Genomic DNA, 18,080 nt, shown 5'->3' on the forward strand with positions numbered 1-18,080 from the left:
AGATTAGATAAGAAGGAAGAATAGCAGAGATAAGGCAAAAGATAAAAGGAAAAGTATTTTTTTAATTTTTTAGAAAATGATTAAGCTAGTTCGTAGTCAACTCAGAAACCGTCTCCCCAGCAACGGCGCCAAAAAGCTTGTTGACACTTGCTAACACCACTTGAATACTAGGTTGTCAACCCTAGCATGGCACTAGAGTGTACTATGGTATTTATACGCACACAGATAAATCCGCAAGCGCATGGATACCGTTGTAGCTTTTACCTGGTTAAAGGTTTTATCGTATCCACAAGGAAACAGGAGAACTGATCTACGCTCTAACTTAACCTAGATAGATAGGTAGATGTAAATAGGAAAGATGGTAGAATTGAATAAGAACAACATTAAAGGTAAGATAACAATGGGTGATAATATAGGAATAGAGAGTAGAGCAATCTAGTATATGGGCGATGGTAGGAGAATAGAGAGGATAACTATGGTTTCTCTACTTCAAAGGGTATGTCTATGTCTGGGGCGAACCACATGATAAGAATACACCACAAAGGATGCTTATCCATAGGCCGATAAACCCTACCAGTCCTGCTAACGGGAGGTGGACTACAGGGGACCAACATAGCTGTCACCTACGTGGCCTACCACACAATCCGGCTAGACACGGGATATCCACAAGTAATCTAGGTCTAAGCACCACGCTTACATCTATACTACAACTCTAACCTATAGGGTCCTATAGATTAAAAGTACTCAAAAGAGTTGTGAACCAGAACATACATGGATAGTAATTGCATAAGGAAATAGAAGTAGATTACCAGAGTCATCCCATGAGCAAGCTTGATTAGAGCTTCATCATGTCGAAGTACAACCAGAGGAAGAACCGACAGGCCGGCCTCTCCTCCAATCCTCCCTCGCTCTCTATCTCGCTACTATCTAGATCTGCTCTAGTTTAGAGATGAGAGGAGAGCTCTCATCTCCAAACCCTAGCTTTTGCTCTGTCTATGAATAATGAATAAGGATGAAGGGGTGCCTCCTCTAGGGGCCAGGGGGCCTGCTTATATAGTCCCCTCATGTGAATCTAGGCCGTCGGGTCAAACCGACACTGATTGAATGGTTCTCCTTGATCCTTTAGGTCGGTGGAGCATAATCCACGAGACGGGACCTGATTGGTCTCTGTAGCAGGGCGGGCACCCAAGGGGGGAGGGCGGGCACCCTGTCCCCGAGCCCGCTCGGCTTCCCGTTCGTTCCCGTGGCTTATGGAGTCTTCTAGATGATAGAAAATTGTGCGGCACATTAATATCTCTATGTAAACCCGACGTGTGGACCTTTCCTCCATATTTCCTGATATCCCCCTGCAGAAATAGACAAACACCAAAACTCGTGGAATTCTGTCAGATAAAACCCTAAGTCTGGGTGTTGGTTGCATTTGGATCCTTTTCTTTATTTATTTGATGATTAAATTTGGTACTTAAGGACCGTCAACAGTCAACTGATCTTGAAAAGACATCCGCCTAGATCCAAACTTAATCTCCCACGGTAACACTGCATCGTGTCCATACACCAACTGATAGGGTGAAACTTTGGCCGACCCATGACACGCCATCCGATATGACCACAAAGCTTCATTTAATAATGTGTGCCATCTTCTTAGATTTTCTTCAACTTTCCGTTTAATGAGCTTAATGATCCCTTTATTAGAAGCCTCGGCCTGTCCATTAGCTTGAGCATAATAAGGAGAAGAATTTAATACTTTAATTCCCATACCGATCGCAAATTCATCAAATTCCCCCGATGTGAACATAGAACCCTGATCAGTAGTAATTGTGTGAGGAATACCAAATCGGTAAACAATATGCTCATTTACAAAATCAATCATATTGGTCGATGTTACTTTCTTCAAAAGAATAGCTTCAACCCATTTGGTGAAATAATTAGTGGCAACTAAGATGAATTTATGCCCTTTGCTTGATGGTGGATAAATCTGGCCAATGAGATCAATGGCCCATCCCCGGAACGGCCAAGGTTTAATTATAGGATTCATGGCCGATGCGGGTGCTCTTTGAATATTACCAAACTTCTGACATCCTTGACACCCTTTAAAGTATTTGAAGCAATCTTCAAGTATAGTCGGCCAATAATATCCGTTCCTCCTAATCATCCATTTCATCTTAAAAGCCGATTGATGTGCTCCACACACTCCTTCATGGGTCTCACCCATCAAGCTCCTAGCGTCATCATTACCCAAACACTTGAGCAAAACTCCATCTATGGTTCGATAATATAACTCTTCTTCAAGGAGTACATACTTGGCAGCTTAAAACCTAACACGCCTCTCAACCTTCTTGGATGGATCTTTTAAATAATCAATAATTTCCTTTCTCCAATCATCGGCACTGATTGTCGACAATACACCCACGATGGGTTGATATCCCGAAGCGTGCAGAGCCAATCGGTTTGCTTCTTCCTTATGCAACCGAGGAATATGCTCTAACCGGAAATCCTTGAATTCCTTTAACAATTATATGCACCTTTCGTAGTAGGCTATCAAAACCTCGCTTCGACATTCATAAATCCCGACCAACTGATTTATAACAAGCATAGAATCGCCAAAGATTTCAACAGCATCGGCATGAACTTTCTTCAATAATTCCAACCCTTGGATTTGAGCTTGGTACTCAGCTTGATTATTTGTTGACGTGGCAACAATCGGCAAAGAAAACTCATACTTCTTTCCTCGAGGAGAAATTAGTATTATGTCGGTTCCTGCCCCCCGGTCACACGTGGATCCATCAAAGAAGAGCATCCAAGGAACGATTTCCAAAGCATCCACTACACCGCAATGTTGAGTTACAAAATCGGCCATAATCTGCCCTTTAACTCCTTTAGCTGACTTGTAATGCAGATCAAATTCTGACAATGCCAATATCCACTTGCCGATTCTACCACTCATAATCGGCATTGATAACATGTATCGAACTACATCATCTTTGCATATAACAGTGCACTCAGCCGATAACAAATAGTGTCTCAATTTGATACATGAAAAGTATAAGCATAAGCATAGTTTTTCAATTGTCGATTACCTTGTTTCAGCATCCACCAGTCTTCTACTTAGATAATAAATCATACGTTCCTTCCCTTCAAATTTTTGATATAGAGCCGAACCGATGACCACACCATCGATAGATAAATATAATCTGAAGGGTTTTCCTTGTTGTGGTGGAACCAAAACTGGAGGATTTATCAAATAATTCTTGATTTCATCCAAGGCTAACTGTTGCTCTTGTCCCCATACAAATTCCTGATCGGCCTTCAACTTAAGCAAGGGACTAAAAGCACGAATTTTACCTGACAAATTAGATATAAACCGTCTGATAAAATTAATCTTGCCGATCAATGATTGAAGTTCACTCTTATTGGTAGGAGCAACTATAAATCTTCTACTAATTTCAATCCCTCTTTGATGCACCATGAAACCAAGAAATTGTCCTGCCGAGACACCAAATGCACACTTATTAGGATTCATTTTTAAACCATGCTTTCTTGTGCACTCCAACACCTTTCGTAGATCGGCTAAATGCTTTGTGAAATCTCTAGACTTAACCACCACATCATCAATATAGATTTCCACCAACTTGCCGATGAACTCATGAAAAATAAAATTCATAGCTCTCTGATAAGTAGCACCAGCATTCTTCAAGCCAAAGGTCATGACTATCCATTCAAACAATCCCACATGACCAGGACATCTAAATGCAGTCTTAGGAATATCCTCTTCAGCCATGAATATTTGATTGTATCCAGCATTGCCATCCATAAAGCTAATGATCCGATGTCTAGCTGCAGCGTCAACCAGCAAATCGGCAACCGGTATTGGATAACCGTCCATCGGTGTAGCTTTATTGAGATTCCTAAAGTCAATGCAGACACAAAGTTTCCCATTCTTCTTGTAAACGGGAACAACATTGGAAATCCATTCGGCATACCGACATTGCCGAATAAATTTAGCTTCAATAAGTTTAGTTATTTCAGCCTTAATATCAGGAAGAATATTAGGATTGCATCGGCGTGCTGGCTGCTAATGCGGCCAAAACCCAGACTTGATAGGCAACCGATGTTCAACAATCGATCGGTCTAAACCAGGCATCTCAGTATAATCCCAAGCAAAGCAATCTTTATATTCCTTTAACAAATCGGTTAATGTTGCTTACACTCAGAATCTAGCTTAGCACTAACAAAAGTAGGTCTTCGCTTATCACCATTACCTATATCTACTTCTACTAGATCATCGGCCGATGTAAACCCCTAGCCTAGTTTTCCATCATCGGCGAACCTATCCATTAAAACCCTTCATCAAAACCGACTGCTTGGATCGGTGGAATTTCATAATCGGCAACTTTGAGAAAATCCTTCTCCCAAACTTCTCCTGAAATGCATCTGGTCCTCTCATAAGTATCTGCCTCTGCCGATGCGATGACATACGACGAATCTCCTGGGACAATTTCAATCTTGTCACCTACCCACTGAACCAAGCATTGGTGCATTGTAGATGGAATGCAACAATTAGCATGGATCCAATCTCTCCCCAACAGCAAATTATAAGCACCCTTTCCACTAATGACAAAGAAAGTTGTCGCCAAGGTCTTGCTGCTGATGGTCAACTCAACGCATATGGCTCCCTTGACTGGAGACACATTTCCTTCAAAATCCTTTAACATCATATCGGTTTTGGTCAAATCTTGATCCCCTTTGCCAAGTTTCCGATAGACTGTATATGGCATGATATTGATAGCAGCTCCACCATCAACAAGTATCTTGGTCATCGGTTGTCCATCAACCCTGCCTTTAATGAACAAAGCTTTAAGATGCTGTCTTTCATCATCAGTGGGCTTTTCAAAGATAGTTGTCATCGGGTCAAGAGACAACTGAGCTATCTGATCAGGGAAATCTATCTCCTCATCATCACTGAAAGGTGCAAGGAATTCCATCGACAACATAAACACCATATTAACATCTGCCGATGGGCCTTTTCCCTTGGGGTCTGACTGCTGTCAATTAGCATAATTCTCTCCCCTACTAAGTTCTTCTTATCGCTCTCGCTGCAGCCTTCTTTTCTGTGTCCTTGTGAACCCTTCTGGACACCACAGGGGAAGTTGTGGTTGCCTCACCGATTGATGACGATTTTCCCTTGATTCCACCCGATAAGTATTAGCATCTCTACAAAATATGATCTCATCAGGAACTCGTGCATCCGCCATCTCCTCAAGATCCTCTTGGCTTCTGGCAAAATAGCTGACACGTTCACCAAGCCTATCATGCACACGGAGTCTGCCCCCCAGTCGATCGTGGACTGATGTCCTTCCTCTAATCGGCCCGTTAAAACGCCGATCATTGTCCTGGTATCGCCGATTTGGTCTATCATGCCGATTATAACCATTACACTCAGGGTAGTCTCTAATAGTTGGTAGTTTGATGTTTTGCTCCCAACAGTGGATGAAGAACGGACAGTTCCAATGATCTTTATGCCGATTCTACTCTTGTCAGCGTCTTTCCTCTCCCCGGCGACGATCTTCCTGCTGGCAACGATACCGATCTTCACGCTGCTGCCATGTTTCCTGATGTCTCCTATGGGTAATTACAATACCGGGCCGAGGAGGCCTCCCAGAGCTGGTGCCTTCCTAGATTAAGCCCTTACCCTTAGCGTCATCGGTAGTGATCTGGTGCTGAGGATCTACCGATGCGCTCTTTTCAGCTGCTTCTGAAGTTAAGACTTTAGTCTTTCCCTTAGCATCCAACATATTTATGGGGAAAGGACGCTGATCGATCTTCATCGGCTTTTGAGCTTTGGAGCTATCGAATTTAATCCTCCCAGACTCTATAGCCGATTGCAGCTGTTGTCTGAACACTTTGCATTCATTTGTACTATGAGATGTTGCATTACGCCACTTGCAATACTTGATCTTCTTCAACTCTTCTGCCGATGGAATCACATGGTTGGGTGACAATTTAATTTGCCCCTCCTGATGCACCTATCGGCCTTTGTGATGTCAAAAGCAAACTTTTCTAGCTCTTTATGGCCGAAAGGACAAGACATCATTTTTTTATTTTTCACCCATTCTGCCAAACCGATAACTTGTTCTTCATCAGAATTTGAACTTGTTGTCTCATCAACAAATGACACATTTTTGTTCCAGGCTTTTCTAGGTTCAAAAGCCTTGATGTTTTGATCAGAAATCCTCTACACTAAATGACTTTGACTTTCAAATTCTTGAGACGCATACTTATCCTTGATATGTGGCAACAATCCCTGGAAAGCCAAATCGGCTAGCTATCGATCGTCCAGAACTAGACTGTAGCACTTGTTCTTGACATCACGCAACCTTTGTACAAAACTTTCAACTGATTCATCATTGTGTTGACTTAGCCTGACTAAATCGGTAATCTTCTTCTCATGAACTCTAGAAAAGAAATGTTTGTGGAACTGCTTCTCTAGATCGGCCCAAGTGATTACTGAGTTTGGAGGTAATGAAATAAACCAAGTAAAGGCCGGTCCAGACAAAGATGACGAGAATAGACGAACTCTTAATTCATCTTGGTTAGCAGCTTCCCCACACTAGATGATGAACCTGTTAACATGTTCCATGGTTGACGTGTCATCCTGTCTAGAGAATTTGGTGAAATCCAGCACCTTGTACCGATTTGGAAGCGAAATTAAGTCATACGCAGGAGGATACGGTGTCCGATAAGAATAAGTGTTGACCTTGGGTTTTATCCCAAACTGATCTCTCATCACCTCAGCTATCTTATCGGCCCAATAGGCATCGGCATCTTGCCGATGAGCGGGTTGTGGATCTGGCACCTGCTGATAAGCTTCCACGTGTCTCTAAGGTGCACGATCAACAAGGAACATAGCATTAGCTACCGCCTGTTGACCACCAACCTGCTGAGCAAGATTCATCGGCTGATTGACCAATCCTTGATTATGAAACCCAGGTTGCATTGGTCCCTGCTGAAATCTCATAGCCTGATGATTCTACTAAGGCATCTGTGGAAAGACAAACTGCCCTGTCCATCCATTGTTAACATTCATCGGCGTAAGTCCTGTCGATGGCTGATAGTTGGGCATCATCATTGGATTGACATACCCTGTTTGCGTCATAAATCTTTGATGCGTCGGCAGTGGATCCGCCAATGCGTTAGGCATCTAGAATATCGGCATCTGAGAATTCCCAGCAAAAGGTCTTGCAGTAGTAGTTGTAGAATACTGAGGATTCTATGTCATCGGCGATACTGAGGGTGTCGATGTCATAGAAGCCTTGCCTGTCACGTCAGCCACTTGAGATATCCCAGAACTATTTGCACCAAAGTCCGGGGGCATACCATATCCCCACCAGTTGGGAGGAACTTGACAATTTTTAAATACAGACCCTGACATTGTCGATGCCAATAGATCTGTAGCAAGTTGAACTTGTCCTTCTGATGTTGCTGGGTTAGTCCTCATTGGTGTAGATTGCCCATTAGTCATCCCTAATGTGCTTGGAGGAGAAGTAACTTCTGTACCCGCAACAGCTAGAGTAGCCGATGGAGCCGTAACCGATGATGATCCTAGCTGATGACAGGCCGGGCCCACAAAAGATGGTGGTATCTGTCCTTCTTTGAATGTTCTAGCCACAGTATTGAAAACTGTATTGGACAACACACTGGATTGATTGATTAAAGCGCGATTAATAGCGTTGTCAACCATCTCTTGTAGTTTATCAGGATTAGCTTCAAAAGTGATTTGTCGAGACATCGACATGCTTCCTTTTGGATCACCTCACCGCTCCTGTTGACACTAAAGGATTTCAAACACAGCTGCTTGTATTCCTCCATAGCTTTTGCCATAGCTTGCTTCTGCTCATCTCTAAGATTGGCTTCCGTTATAGGGATGATGTTATCTGTATCGAAATTAGTATTCGACATGTTGATCTTTGACGATGAATCTTAATCGGTCCGACCGGGCGTGCCAAAAGATGTGTTGATGCAAAAGTGGATCTGCAAACACAAAGGGCTAATACCCGATTTCAATGTTAAGGCGTGCCAGCCGATTTGACCTTACAATCCATAAAGGTGATAACTCGAATACTTGAGTCCCAACAACAGCGATACGCCCGGATGCCACGGCCAAGAGGTATTCACGCGGAAATTTGAGAACTCGCCGAGTTTGAGTCGATGAATTCCTAAGAACTCGTAAGTAAAAGAAAAATATGCAGATTGACGAAGTCGTCGAAAAGTAGATGCTGAAATAGATGTAAAAACTTATGTTTGATTGATTGTGTATATCCTCTTACATTGCTACGGGGTCTACATTTATACCCTGTCCAAAAAAATTATAACCAGACACGACTAGGACTTCTAATTTCAAATCGAACGGAATCCGTATGTAAAACAAACTCTAATAACTAAGGAAAACATTAATTTATTCATCCTAGGCGGTTGGTGCACCGTCATCCTTTTCTCGGCAAGTCCCACGCCCCCTTCTGCTATCATCGGCAAACTGCCTTTCATCGGCATCAGCAACCATTAATATTTGGCCATCGGCACAGATTAACCATCATCCCTGGACTTGGCCATATTCTGCTGTCTCGTCATCGGCATCATAACCCATCGGCAACTCCTCTGATAATCAGTCACCACTCTTTCACCTGCCGATCTACATCTCATTAACTCCCAGATACGTGTCCAAAGATACGTGTCTAAAAACGGTGTCAACAAAGCCATTGGCGCGTGGGGAGGGAGGAGAAGTCGGGGCGGGTCGAGAGAGAAGGATTTTGCGGGCACATGGGGAGAGAGGTGTTTCCACGAGGACTGCACGAATCTGGAGCCGTGATCGCAAGGAAATCGAGGAACATCGTGGAGATGGTATTTTTCTTTCCTAACGATGGACGAGGCATGGAGGATATAGTAATCTTTCCTTGATATGGATGATCCCACCTGGTGGCGCGGGGATGATGTTCGCACCAGGAGGAGATGGTAGACGGACGAAACAATATTGTCGCACAAAAAAATGTCCATCTTTTTTTAGTTGAAGGAGATCGGAAGTAAAATTTCTCACCACCATTTTTTATATAGAAATTTCTGGCGTTGAATCAAGCGGTGCCATTACCTATCAGGTCTTGTTTGGCATAGCTCAACTTCACTAGTAAAGCTGTTTTTTAGAAAATAGCTTGATGAGCAACTTTCTAGATGAAGCTAAGCTATTTTGAAAAAACTGTTTGGTAAAATAGCTTCACCAACTACTTATTGCATAGATGAGAGAGAAATGCGGAAGAGAGATGTAATAAGCTACTTCATCTCACTCATGTCTTTGTGAGAGGAGAAGAAAAACAGCTTCACTCATAAAACTGTTTTTGAAATAAGTGTTTGAAAAAAAAAACAGAATCACAACAGAGCGTGAAGTTATTGTGAGCTATGCGAAACAGATTCTTAGTTTATTACCATCTCTAGCCTCCACCTATTTCATGTTGTAAAGCTCCATCTTGACTATGAGGCTGTCTCCAATAGGAGACCTATTTGGGAACCCAAACCCAAAATGGGTCTTCAACACAATACCTATAGTCTCTAACAGAGTACCCATATAGAAGACCCATTTTAGGTATCAGGAGAGGCATAACCCAAATTTGGGTATCCTCTCTCCTTGAGACCTATTTGCAGAGAGTGTTATCTTTTAGATCTTGTTGTTGGAGAAGACTAAAAATAGGTATGAAACCTTTTACCTATAGCGCTACTCAAAGGACAAATGAGTATTGTATTTTGGCTGTTGGAGATAGTCTCACAGCGAAAGCCTGGTAGCGGTAACCCTACACCCGAAACCCCTCAGCCAATCAGCGCGTGGCATTTGATCGAGCCCTCTTGACCACTACCCAAGATGCGCCTCCGCACACGTGGCTTTCCAACGCCCCACTGCAGCCGCCTGGCCATTGGGCAGCCGCCACGCATTCTCCCTTCCGTCCTCGACTACTCTTGGTGGGTGGAGAGAGCCGCAGAAGGCAACTGGAGGAAAGAAGACGATAACAACTAAGCACGGGAGCAGGGGAGGAAGTAGAGAGGACGGCGCGAGGCTTGGCCGTGCCGGCGAGTTGGGGCGTTTTTCCTGCGGTCGGAGATGCGACCGTTGGGACCCGGGAGACAGCGCAGTTCGGCTTCGGGTTCGGGGGCGGCTCCCGCGACGGCGGCCGCCACCTGAGCAGGATGTTTAGCTGGAACGACGAGCAGCAGCAGGTGTCCCTCCCCGTCTGCCTTCCCCGTGATAGTCTAGAATCTTGCGTTATGCTTGCTCACTTGGTTAGATCTGCTCTGGCTCTGTAAATTGTTGCGTCATTACTGCCCCACGCGCTCTAATTCACTAGGTTTTAGTTTGGATGTCGTTGTTCCGGAAGGGAATTTTGCTGTTATCGCATACCGTTGGGGGCTAAAGTTGGGGGAGCTGGAGGTGCAAGGGACTGCTAGCGGAAGCGTAGAATTCTTGCAACGCAGGTCGACTGCATCCCTGCAGGTTGCAGCAGTGCGAGCCTTTTGGACACTTTCTGTGCTAACAAGCATGACTAGGGGACAATTCTGCTTTGATTGCCTCTACTTCTGAAGCTTCTAATGTTGTCTAGTGCCCAGAGCAGTGCTGGAATATGGACTTGTATGTTCTATTGGAAGAAAGCTAAGGGAGTCTTTATAAGTTTCATGGCTCTTAGAATGTTCCCTCCATAGTTGGAAAAAAAAAGTAGTGAACTGAGCCATAAATGTTTTTATGAACTTGACGGTTTTACTGATAGCTGCTGAAGTGAACTGCAAACTGGTTCTTTAGTAAATCACAATGTCATTTTTTCTTATTTCCCCTACTCATTTTGGTGCATGCCACTCAGTTGCCAATGTTCTACTCTGTTGATCTCAGTATTTCCTCATAAAAGGATAACTTTATTCAGGAACCTTCAATTCAGATATGCTCATATGAATTTAAGGACATAACAATATACTGAATACTTTGGACCTTCAGCGATAGTATCTAATACACTACACTTTTGCTTTGTGCTTGATTATTTCTCTGAATTTTGAATTGGACTTCCAACTCTGAACCTTGCACCATTTACCATCACATCACTAAATGCTGTCACTTGTTTTTGGATTTTCACATTCTCCTTCCAGTCTCATATTATTGTTTTGGACATGAGCATAAACTGGACTTACTCGCTACTTCTGTTATACAGAATTTCAGTTATATTTTAGATTTAGTCTATTTTTCAACATGATCTTGTAACATAAGATATTGAAATTATGTGATCCTTTAAAGAAATTTGGATGAATGTGCACTTGTTATGTTCCCATCAGACGAATATAGATAATTTTAATTCCTTTTCTCTTTTATTGTTGGAGATTGATCACAGCCCTGGCCTGGGGGGGCAGTGCCAGACACATCCATCCAACCCCAGGCATCCAGAATCGGATGCCTGGGATGGAAGCGTGCCAGGCAGGTTTCTCAGAGATCTAAGCAAACAAGCTGGTATGCCCATGTTTTATTATTTGTTTTCTTTTGGAATGCAGGTAGGGGATGCAATATGGACTGAGTTCAATGAGAGTGAGGACCATATTATGCCTTATCCTAAAGGTGCAGAAGATAGTACGACTCGCAAGAACAATGAAAAAGAGGTGGCTAGTATTGATGGCATCACTGAACATTCTGAAGGTGTTCAAACTGGACTTCAACGGATGGAAAAGCAAACTGCAAATCAGACAAGTGCACATTTTTCAGCCACACGAATTGACATGGAATCCTGGCCTGACCTTCCTTCCCTGAATCCTACACTTGATAGAAACTATAGTGATGACAACATAACATCCACATATCTGGATTTCAGTGCTGAACCCAGTTTACAGAAAGTGACAGGAAAAGCTACAGGTTCATTCCTTCTTTAAGCATGCTGCATTGCCAAATGTTTATTGTATTTCTGGTTCAGTTTGAAAACTTGTAATCCAACGGATATATATACCGAAAAAAATCATGCAATTATGAAAAATAAGATGATACTGAGTTACATAGCTTTTCTTGATCTGTATACAGGGCAACTAGATGGTGAATCAGAAGTGTTCAGTAATGATCAAGAAGAAAAGAGTAACAGTTTCCTTGATTGCGACTGGGGCAATATTGGAGATTTTGATGATTTTGACCGTCTATTTAGGTACGATTGGAAACCAAAAACTTTTTACTCAACTCATGAGTTGAATTTGCAGTCAATGATTCTTTCTTGGCTGGATATTACTATCAACTTTGTAGTCTTATCAAGTGATAATTTTTGCAGCAATAGTGACTCCATATTTGGTAATGAGATAGTTGCCAACGACAGCGATTTTCTTTCTGCATCTTCGAATTTGATGGATAATGCTGTGCAATCAATCCCAATTCTGGTATGTGAACATAGAACTTTGGTTTTTTGCTGTTTTTTTCCACATTCTTCTCACTGTGATTTGTTTGTTTCCGTTAAAAAGCAACTACCATTGAATAAACAACCATCATGTGATCGTGGGCCTTCTTTGCTTCTGACTAACGAAATTTCCAGTGGTGTTACCAAACAAGAAAATAAGGTACACAAAAAAAAGCATTTACATATGTTCCTATGTCTAGAATTATTTCTTGTCTACTCTGGTTATCCACTTTTGGCAGGTAGCAAATGCTAATGCTAAATCTGGAGAGGAAGCTGAGATTAAAATTTATCTGACTTGTGAATATTCTGGGAAACCAAATCAGTTCTTCCAGGAAGTAGAATTCATGTGATATACTCTGCCAAACTTATTATGAATGAGATCACTTCTGAGCTTGTTTGCTTCAAACTGAAGCACCAATTAATATGCTGATGTTTCTCATCTGGATTGATGTCATAAAACAAAATGGCATTTAAAGATGGGACAATTGCAGTGCGAACCTGTCAACAAACTGTTTCTGACAAAACTTTATATCTTTTGAGAAAATCTGTCATAATAATGTGATATCTCATATTTGTCAGCTATGCTCCATTTGGTTCTCTCAAGTCGACTATAAAAAGTTTTTGGTGCACTCAAGTACATTAAGCACAAAGTAAAGCTTTTATTAGCAAAATGAGCTCAAAATATGTCCTGTCAATCTTCTTTCTTGTCTCTTCCAAAGCCTAGCTTTAGAGCCTCTGATTAATCTGCCCACTTGATTGCCACTTTTAAGCATCTGATTTGAGTGGATGATTTTTCTTTAGTTCAATGATAAATTAACCACTCTGTGTAGGTCGAAGTGCAGAAGAGGCCAGTGAGGTCACGCAGAAAACCAGAGGAGAGAGGTAAAAGTAAAATATCCAGCAGTACAAGTGGCTTCTCCCAGAGCAAAGTAGAGAATGCATCAACCAATTTGCAAGCTCCTATGCAACCTGTACAGACTCCTCAATATGCACTGTTCCAGGATAGCAAGAAGATAGGACAAGTTCAGCATGTTAATCAGTTTATGTTTCCTGGATATGGGTATCCTGCATATCCATTTCCTACAATTCCGTTAGTGTCAAACATTCAAGCTGAAGGCTATCTGACAAAACCAACTGGCACAAGCTACCGAACTTTGGAAGATTCCCCAAAACAGTCAAGTTCCATAGAAATGTCACAAGACATTCCATCAAGAGCACTGATAATGACACCACAAGAAAAGATAGAAAAGCTTAGGCGCCGGCAGCAAATGCAAGCACTGCTAGCTATTCAGCAACAGCAGCAACAGTTTGGTCAAGAGGGTTCTGGCAGTGACACAATGGTGTCTCAGGCATACTCCCCTAGGAACAAAAATCCGGATTCCTTGGGGAGTTCAATTGTCATAGATGAAAACGCAAATAAGGTTTTTTCGCCTGAGGTGATTCCAACTAACCATGACCTGGTTCACAAGAGTTCTGCAATTTCTGTTGATCCTTTTATAGAGGAAAAAATATATTATCAGCTACAAGATGCTCTTGGCAAGGCAATTTGTTAACCCTTTCTATTTCACGATTCTTCATATGTTTACTGATAGTATTATTCAGTTGCTGGGGATGTGCAATAGAAAAGTTAACTTTTTTAATCCTTCTGACACAGTTGGATACCAAAACTCGACTATGCATTCGAGATAGTTTGCTTCGTTTGGCCTATAGTGCAGCAGAGAGACAAATTGATGGTGATAGGAGCAGCACTAACAAGACTAATAAAGATGATGATGAAGCTTCCGAAAATGATGCATCTACTAGGAGAACAAGGTAGAGTACACTAAAAATGCGTTTATTAATGTGTTCCTGTATTGCTATCAGGTAACTGATATTATGCAATGTAAAGTCACCCAGTGACCTCAAATAATTTCTTATTTACCATCTGTGCAACGTCGGACCAGACGTTTTGTGTTCTTCTCATGGATTAGTTTGTATTCTAGTGCCAAAGGATGCTAGATCAGTTGGTCTAGGCACTCCGGCGGCACCTCCCAGGTCCTGAGTTCGAATCCCGGTGGGAGCGAATTTCAGGGTGGGTTAAAAAAATCCCCTCGCTCGTCCTCATACCAAAACACTGGGGGAGCTCCGGCCCAATTCTCACTTGGGCTATGCAAAGGCCACCATGTATGGATGGGGGTGGGGGTTCAGAGGTTTTCTCGCCGAGTGAGAAGGCACTTTCTTCTTAATTTGAAAGCTGCGGCGGCAGTCTTAACCGTGCCGATCGAGTTTTTTTTTAGTTTGTATTCCAGTGTTTTAATCAATGAAAGCATTCAGAATGGCTCAGTTTATATTTTATGATCTCAGGTCTCCAACTAGGGAAGCAGAAACGATCACAAATCCAATTGATCGTATAGTGGCCCATTTGCTGTTTCATAGACATTGCTCCAAGGTTGCAACAGCAACAAAGGAGGAAATCATATCCTCAACCCCCTTGATACTAGAACCTGGTGAGTTGCCTATATGCATCTAAACAGCATGTTACCATATACGCTCGCTCAATCAACACGTGAGTAACCCTTTTGCAACTTTCACAATTTGCAGAACCGAAGGTACCCTTGGGAACTCCTAGGTTGCCATCACAAGATCAACGAGATGAGCAAGAAATTGTATTGCCTCTGTCACAATAACGTGAGATTTGCTAGAAGATGAGGTTTTACCAAATTTGAGTAAGATTATTTGCATTTAGTTAGCCTGTGAATCTAATGTCGTTCTTCTAATGAGCATACAGATGCTGATTTTATCAACTGTTCAGAATCAAAATGATAGCAAATCCAATGATTATGGCAATCTGCTGATCACCTGGGGTTCTGGAGATCTCTTGTGTAATATGTAACCATTTCAACATTGTAGCATCCTTTTTTTTTCATCCTGTAAGAACATCTCAGACTGTATTGGAACCTACGATTGTGTCGAGCCCTAAAAGGAGCAAACCTTGGCTCTGGACATCATTATGATTAACCTTTTTTCTCATGCGTAACCGCCCAATGTTTAAAGGTGGCTGCTTACTTGGGAAAATATTGATGGCACATAAACTCAAGTGTCTCTGAAGAGTGAATTCCATAGAGCAGTTATCGTCCTTGGCATACATTTTCCGACTGATGTGAAAATTATGAATGAATTTTCAAAGAACAATGAGTCGTCATTGTAGAGGTAGCGTGATAGTTGTCACTGTGTGGAGTTTTGTTAAGCTGACCATCCGGCGTGGGAAAGATATTCTTTTGGTTTTCAACATTACTATTGATCTGAATTTTAATCGAAAATGAATTTTAGGCGTTCAATTTTACTCCAGTTCCGATTGATGGGAAATATCTCTCCTTCGTATGATCCATTCCGTAGTTCCTAGAACGAGAACGTTGCTACTGATTTCGTTAACCCAAGTCCAAAGACGGATATAAAATAGATTGCACCAAATTTCTGTCCCTTTTTTTTTCTCTGTCGTTTATTATTTGACCACTTGTTATGTACTGTAGTACAGGGCATGTACAAATGTTTCTCATCAAACTCCGCAGGGAGCACAGATCACCCTTTATAGTAGGAGTATATAAGAAGTTACAACATTCACTACGTATGTCACAAAGATTAAATAAAAAGAATCAATTGAAATATCCTTCTTCACACTGACACTTCACTAATACGGCACGGTGGCGCTGCCTCTGCTGCGCCCAGTGGCCATCCCATCCAAATAAACCTGCTTGGTGACCTGCCTGTTAATATATTTGGATCGTCTAGGGCATAGATCAATGGGTTGTACACTTTGTATTTGGGGTAAATAACTTGGAACTCCACAGATTCAGGGAGGAAAAGAGGGTGAAATGATGGGAGATAGGTAGTGAACCATACCTCTGGGTTGATCGAGAGCCTCGTGGTCGAGGTGGTGGCGGCGACGGACTTTCCATCGCTGGCAGTGCCTCTCTCTTGATCGGTCTAGGGTTAGGTAGGGGCTGGCAGCATTGTAGCGATGAACCTCGTCTCTAGTGCCCTAGCCCCCACCTTCTCTTTATGCACTGCACGTCGGGGGTCCACCAACCAGTAGATGGTTGAACGTTCGATCAGGATGGGGTGCTCTCTCTTGATCGGTCTAGGGTTAGGTAGGGGCCAGCGGCATTGTAGCGATGAACCTCGTCTTTAGTTCCCGAGCCCCCACCTTCTCTTTATGCACTGCACATCGGGGGTCCACCAGCCAGTAGATGGCTGAACGTTTGCTCAGGATGGGGTGAAGGGTCCAGCCCAGTCTTTGGATTTGGGCCAGTGGAGATCAACATAACACTGCCACTCCTTGGCGTTCACGGTATCCGGGTCAGTCAGCACTGGGTCATCATTGGCGTACTACCCGCAACTCGAGCTCTCGGACGGTAGGATTTCATACAACATGTAGAGTAGACCTAGCCGTTGGGCAGGCTCGTCGTAGTACGCCTCAGTGGCCCAGTTGGTGCCAAATGCCAAGCGCCTGAATGAACAGCGAGCCCGGACGCATGAATAGGAAGTGCGTCATGGCCATGTCGTGCACGCCCACCATGATGTCCGAGGCGTTCAGGGCACGGTACATCTTGGCGAGCAACATGTCCTAGCAAGGTTGGAGCACAGCGACGTGGCTGTGGCAGAACCGCCTAATCTAATGTCCTCCCAAGAGTACTCGTCTTCCTCTAGATACTAAGTACTCAAGAGAATGCACAAAATCATCCGGTTCTGTCGAGCACACCCAATAGGAGTGAAAGAGCATCTAGGCCCCTAATGAGTTTCGGTGATTAATGACAATGTTGATTACTGTTACTAACATGTGTTTTGCAGAGGAAAAGTCATTAGTATTAGGTCATAGTAATAGGTACTCGATGAACAAGGACGTACATGCCTACTTAATAGTGGAAATCGTTTCGGTTTTCAAAGGATGGATGGACATCGTCAAGACTAGACTAGATCTAAGTGCCATATGGCGAAGAAGGGCACTTAGAGTAGTTTAGTTAGAGTAGTTTAGGACTTTGTTTTCCTTTGACCATACTATTAAGAGGGACTTTAATCTAGTAGCTTGACTTAGGCAAGGCTTCAGGTTTAGGTGTGGTGCACACTTGGTAAACCTAGCACTAGGCAGCTCAGAGATAGTCCTTAGATCGAGAGGAACAAACTTTGTTTTGGAAAGATCACGTTTCGACGAAGTTTGGGTGCCTAAGTAGGCATCGAACGTTGCACCGGACGCTCTGTGAGTGCGTCCCGTGAGGTCGTTTTGAGTGAGAGTGCCTGAGTTCCTAGGGTTAGGCACCGGACGCTAGCACAGGACGCACCGGGTAGCATCCGGTCCTGTACCCAGAGAGGTCAAAAGGTGACCAAGGTCACCGGACGCACCGGGTAGCGTCCGGTCCTAAACTCAGGGAGAGTGTAAAGTTCACCCTCGCACCGGACGGTTTCACCGGACGATGGGAAGTAGCGTCCGGTGCCTTGTCAGAGGCAAGTACAGTTAGCCGTTGAGTGTCACCGGACGCTCGGTGCAGAGCGTCCGGTGCAACAACAACAACGTCTGGTGACCCCGTTTTTAGTGTAAAACGGTTGGCCGACCCTTAGACTTGATGTGGTGTATTTATACTCCTCCATCTCGTCCATGGGAGG

At 43.1% G+C, this 18,080-nt stretch overlaps 1 protein-coding gene across 7 annotated transcripts; it reads left to right on the forward strand.

The window, feature by feature from the left end:
* Positions 9,971 to 15,514, forward strand: LOC8074905 (protein LNK2). 7 transcript variants are annotated; one of them, XM_021456565.1, is made up of 10 exons: positions 9,971 to 10,254; positions 11,566 to 11,920; positions 12,083 to 12,200; positions 12,321 to 12,426; positions 12,508 to 12,603; positions 13,274 to 13,879; positions 14,098 to 14,255; positions 14,787 to 14,929; positions 15,024 to 15,110; positions 15,211 to 15,459. In XM_021456565.1, the coding sequence occupies exons 1-9, from the start codon at positions 10,225 to 10,227 to the stop codon at positions 15,107 to 15,109; spliced, it is 1,698 nt and encodes a 565-aa protein (XP_021312240.1). In that variant the 5' UTR covers positions 9,971 to 10,224; the 3' UTR covers position 15,110; positions 15,211 to 15,459. The 7 variants fall into 7 exon arrangements, with proteins under 7 accessions (XP_021312240.1, XP_002455640.1, XP_021312237.1 ...); XM_021456562.1 differs by having other exon boundaries at positions 9,972 to 10,254; positions 13,274 to 13,984; positions 15,211 to 15,514; XM_002455595.2 differs by lacking the exon at positions 12,508 to 12,603 and having other exon boundaries at positions 13,274 to 13,984; positions 15,211 to 15,514.

The sequence above is a fragment of the Sorghum bicolor genome, chromosome 3 (assembly GCF_000003195.3).
Source record: "Sorghum bicolor cultivar BTx623 chromosome 3, Sorghum_bicolor_NCBIv3, whole genome shotgun sequence".
Classification (NCBI taxonomy): domain Eukaryota; kingdom Viridiplantae; phylum Streptophyta; class Magnoliopsida; order Poales; family Poaceae; genus Sorghum; species Sorghum bicolor.

Bases quoted from the DNA above. Each gene is read 5' to 3' on its own strand.
- LOC8074905 (XM_021456560.1), top strand. From the start codon at position 10,225: ATGTTTAGCTGGAACGACGAGCAGCAGCAG. The intron at 11,921-12,082 runs GTTCATTCCTTC...ATCTGTATACAG, and splicing joins AGTGACAGGAAAAGCTACAG to GGCAACTAGATGGTGAATCA. The intron at 14,930-15,023 runs GTGAGTTGCCTA...CACAATTTGCAG, and splicing joins CCCCTTGATACTAGAACCTG to AACCGAAGGTACCCTTGGGA.